At 35.0% G+C, this 2500-nt stretch overlaps 1 protein-coding gene across 1 annotated transcript in view; it reads right to left on the minus strand.

The window, feature by feature from the left end:
• Positions 1-2500, minus strand: part of LOC137655503 (protein O-linked-mannose beta-1,2-N-acetylglucosaminyltransferase 1-like) — a 37378-nt gene that overhangs the window by 18351 nt on the left and 16527 nt on the right. Inside the window, exons 10-11 of the mRNA XM_068389401.1 lie at positions 2168-2366; positions 1385-1575 (exon numbers count right to left, since the gene is read on the minus strand). Of these exons, the coding sequence (XP_068245502.1) occupies positions 1385-1575; positions 2168-2366 (390 nt within the window). The remainder of the gene's footprint in view (positions 1-1384; positions 1576-2167; positions 2367-2500) is intronic.

The raw sequence follows: 2500 nt of genomic DNA on the forward strand, positions 1-2500 counted from the left end.
TCTCAGCCGTATTCCAATAAAAAACAGGCGACCGTAATTTTACCATACTTTGTTCTTATATTTTACTGGTTGCTGACCGTAATATCACTCCTTTACGTCAATATATCCGTTTTAAAAACGGTAAAAATCCTTGAATAAATGTCCGGACTTTGAATTTGGAAGCAACTTTCCAGTCTGCTAAGCCTAAAGCCTTCTGGACGTTACATATAGATTTTTAATAACAGAGACGATCTGTACAGCAAATTTTGTTTCCAGTGGCATCTGGTCTGAATTCCTCCCATGTCATTAGAATCTATCAAAATAAATCAATCAATTTATATTTCTAAATCAATTACTATGACATTTCGAAAATGAAAATGATGCTGGCATATTTTGCCGTGCAGAAGAAAATCTTATCAAGTATTTATTTAGTAGAGAAAATAGCCTGTAAAAGTAATTGAACATTCAAATTCAGTTAATGAATTACAAGCAGTTATTTACGCTGTCCATTATGATGAGAAATAGCCGTATTCTTTGTCTATACGTTTCATTTGAAGTTAATTAATGTAACTCATTGCTTTTCATTTTCCAAATATTCAACATTATAATCAGTATCGAGTAAAATTCTTATCATTAGGGTCAGTTAAATCTAAAATGATACTGCAATATTAAAAATTTGCATTAAAAAACGTTAAATGCCTGACAACATTTATTCCAGGATTTTTACCGTTTTGAAAACGGATATATAGACGTAAAGGAGTGATATTATGGTCACTAAATAGTAAAAGATGATAACAAAGTAGGGTAAAAAATTACGGTAGCCTGTATTTTACTGAAATACGGCTGAGAACTATATTTTTACATAGAATTTCCGATTGAAATTACGAGTTCTTTTTAACAGCGTGCGTTTAATGTTAACAGCTCTGAAACTCAATCATGCACATGCAGTTTCCTCATATTACGTCATATCTGCTCTAAATAAACAACAACACAATGCGTGAACAGCCTGTGATTTAACATTATCACTAGTATAGAGTGAAATCCTTATTATTATTATTATTATTATTATTATTATTATTATTATTTGCTAAGCAACAACCATTGTTGAAAAAGCAGGATGGTATAAGCCCAGGGGCTCCAACAGGGAAAATAGCCCAGTGAGGAAAGGAAGCAATGAAAAATAGAGCATTTCAAGAACAGTAACAACACCAAAACAATCATTTCCCATATAAACTATAAAAACTTAAAAAAGAAAAAAAAAAAAAAACAAGAAGAGAAATCAGATGAATAGTGTGCCCAAGCGTACCCTCGAGAGAGAGAACTCTAATCCAAGACAATGTAAGACCATGGTACAGAGGCGATGGCACTACCCAAGACAAGAGAACAATGGTTATGGTTTTACAACCTGTGAATGTTATGAAGTTCCACGTAGGAGACTGACGGAACTGGTCTACCTGAGAAGAAGGCCACATGCAGAAGGCCAGGAGAATGCGCTCCACTGAGACCAAAGTGAAAAGTTCGTCCTACATCTGGCACAACGCATTCTCGTCCATTCATGACGTCTTGGCTTCTAGCCCATAAATCCCAGTCGTGTTCCTGTGGAAGATAAGATATGAATCTTCGGTATTGGTACACTTGCCATCATGACTAGAGAAACAATGTGATGTCAAAAATGTTAACGTTTTACAGAGTCTCTTTTTACCCTGAATGTTACAAATAAAACCATTTATTTGCTATTGGCTTAATCACCTTTCTTTTTGCTAAATGACATCACTGTAATATCAAAGATATTTGATAAATAATAAACAACCTTTTGCACTCTGATAATGTATAGTTTTTATTCACTTATATAAAGTTTTTCCCTGACTTCTAATACCGGAGATTCATCAGTATTTTTTTTATATAAATATAACAAAAATCCAAAGTGTCCTTGTGTATTTAGGATGTTGAGTATCCAAAGGTCCACACCAGGCCTCTTACCCAATTAGATGCCTTCACATGATGCAACATAATTCATAATTTTTTAAGAAAAATCTAAAAAGCTAAATAGTTTGAACGGGACTCGAACCCCAGTCTGGCGTTCACCAGCCTGGGACATTACCAGATTTCTCGTCTGCTTAAAGTACCCTATTCCTCCTAATCAACCCCCCCCCCCCCCAAAAAAAAAAGCTTAATAAATGAGACTGACCTTATTTCTTGATGGCCATTTCGAAAGTAGCTCCTGTGCTACATTCCTTGTTATCATCCAGCCAAGACCAGGAAGTGTTTCTACCCTTCTCAGGAGGCGAGGATCGTGGGCTATGTGAAGGCTGCTCAGGTCATTCCAGGCACTAATGCACCACAAAGTAGGATCTTCATCCAGCAACCAGGCTGTTTGATTGAAGAAACTGGAAAGTAAAAAAAAAAATGTAGAGCATGGTTACTGATTATTTTTTTTATAAAAAGTATCAGATTTCTGAGACTATCGATAAAATTGGTGTTTAGTAGGAAAAGTTGAATTAATGAACCACAAAGTAGGATC

This window comes from Palaemon carinicauda, chromosome 16, assembly GCF_036898095.1.
Source record: "Palaemon carinicauda isolate YSFRI2023 chromosome 16, ASM3689809v2, whole genome shotgun sequence".
NCBI lineage: Eukaryota > Metazoa > Arthropoda > Malacostraca > Decapoda > Palaemonidae > Palaemon > Palaemon carinicauda.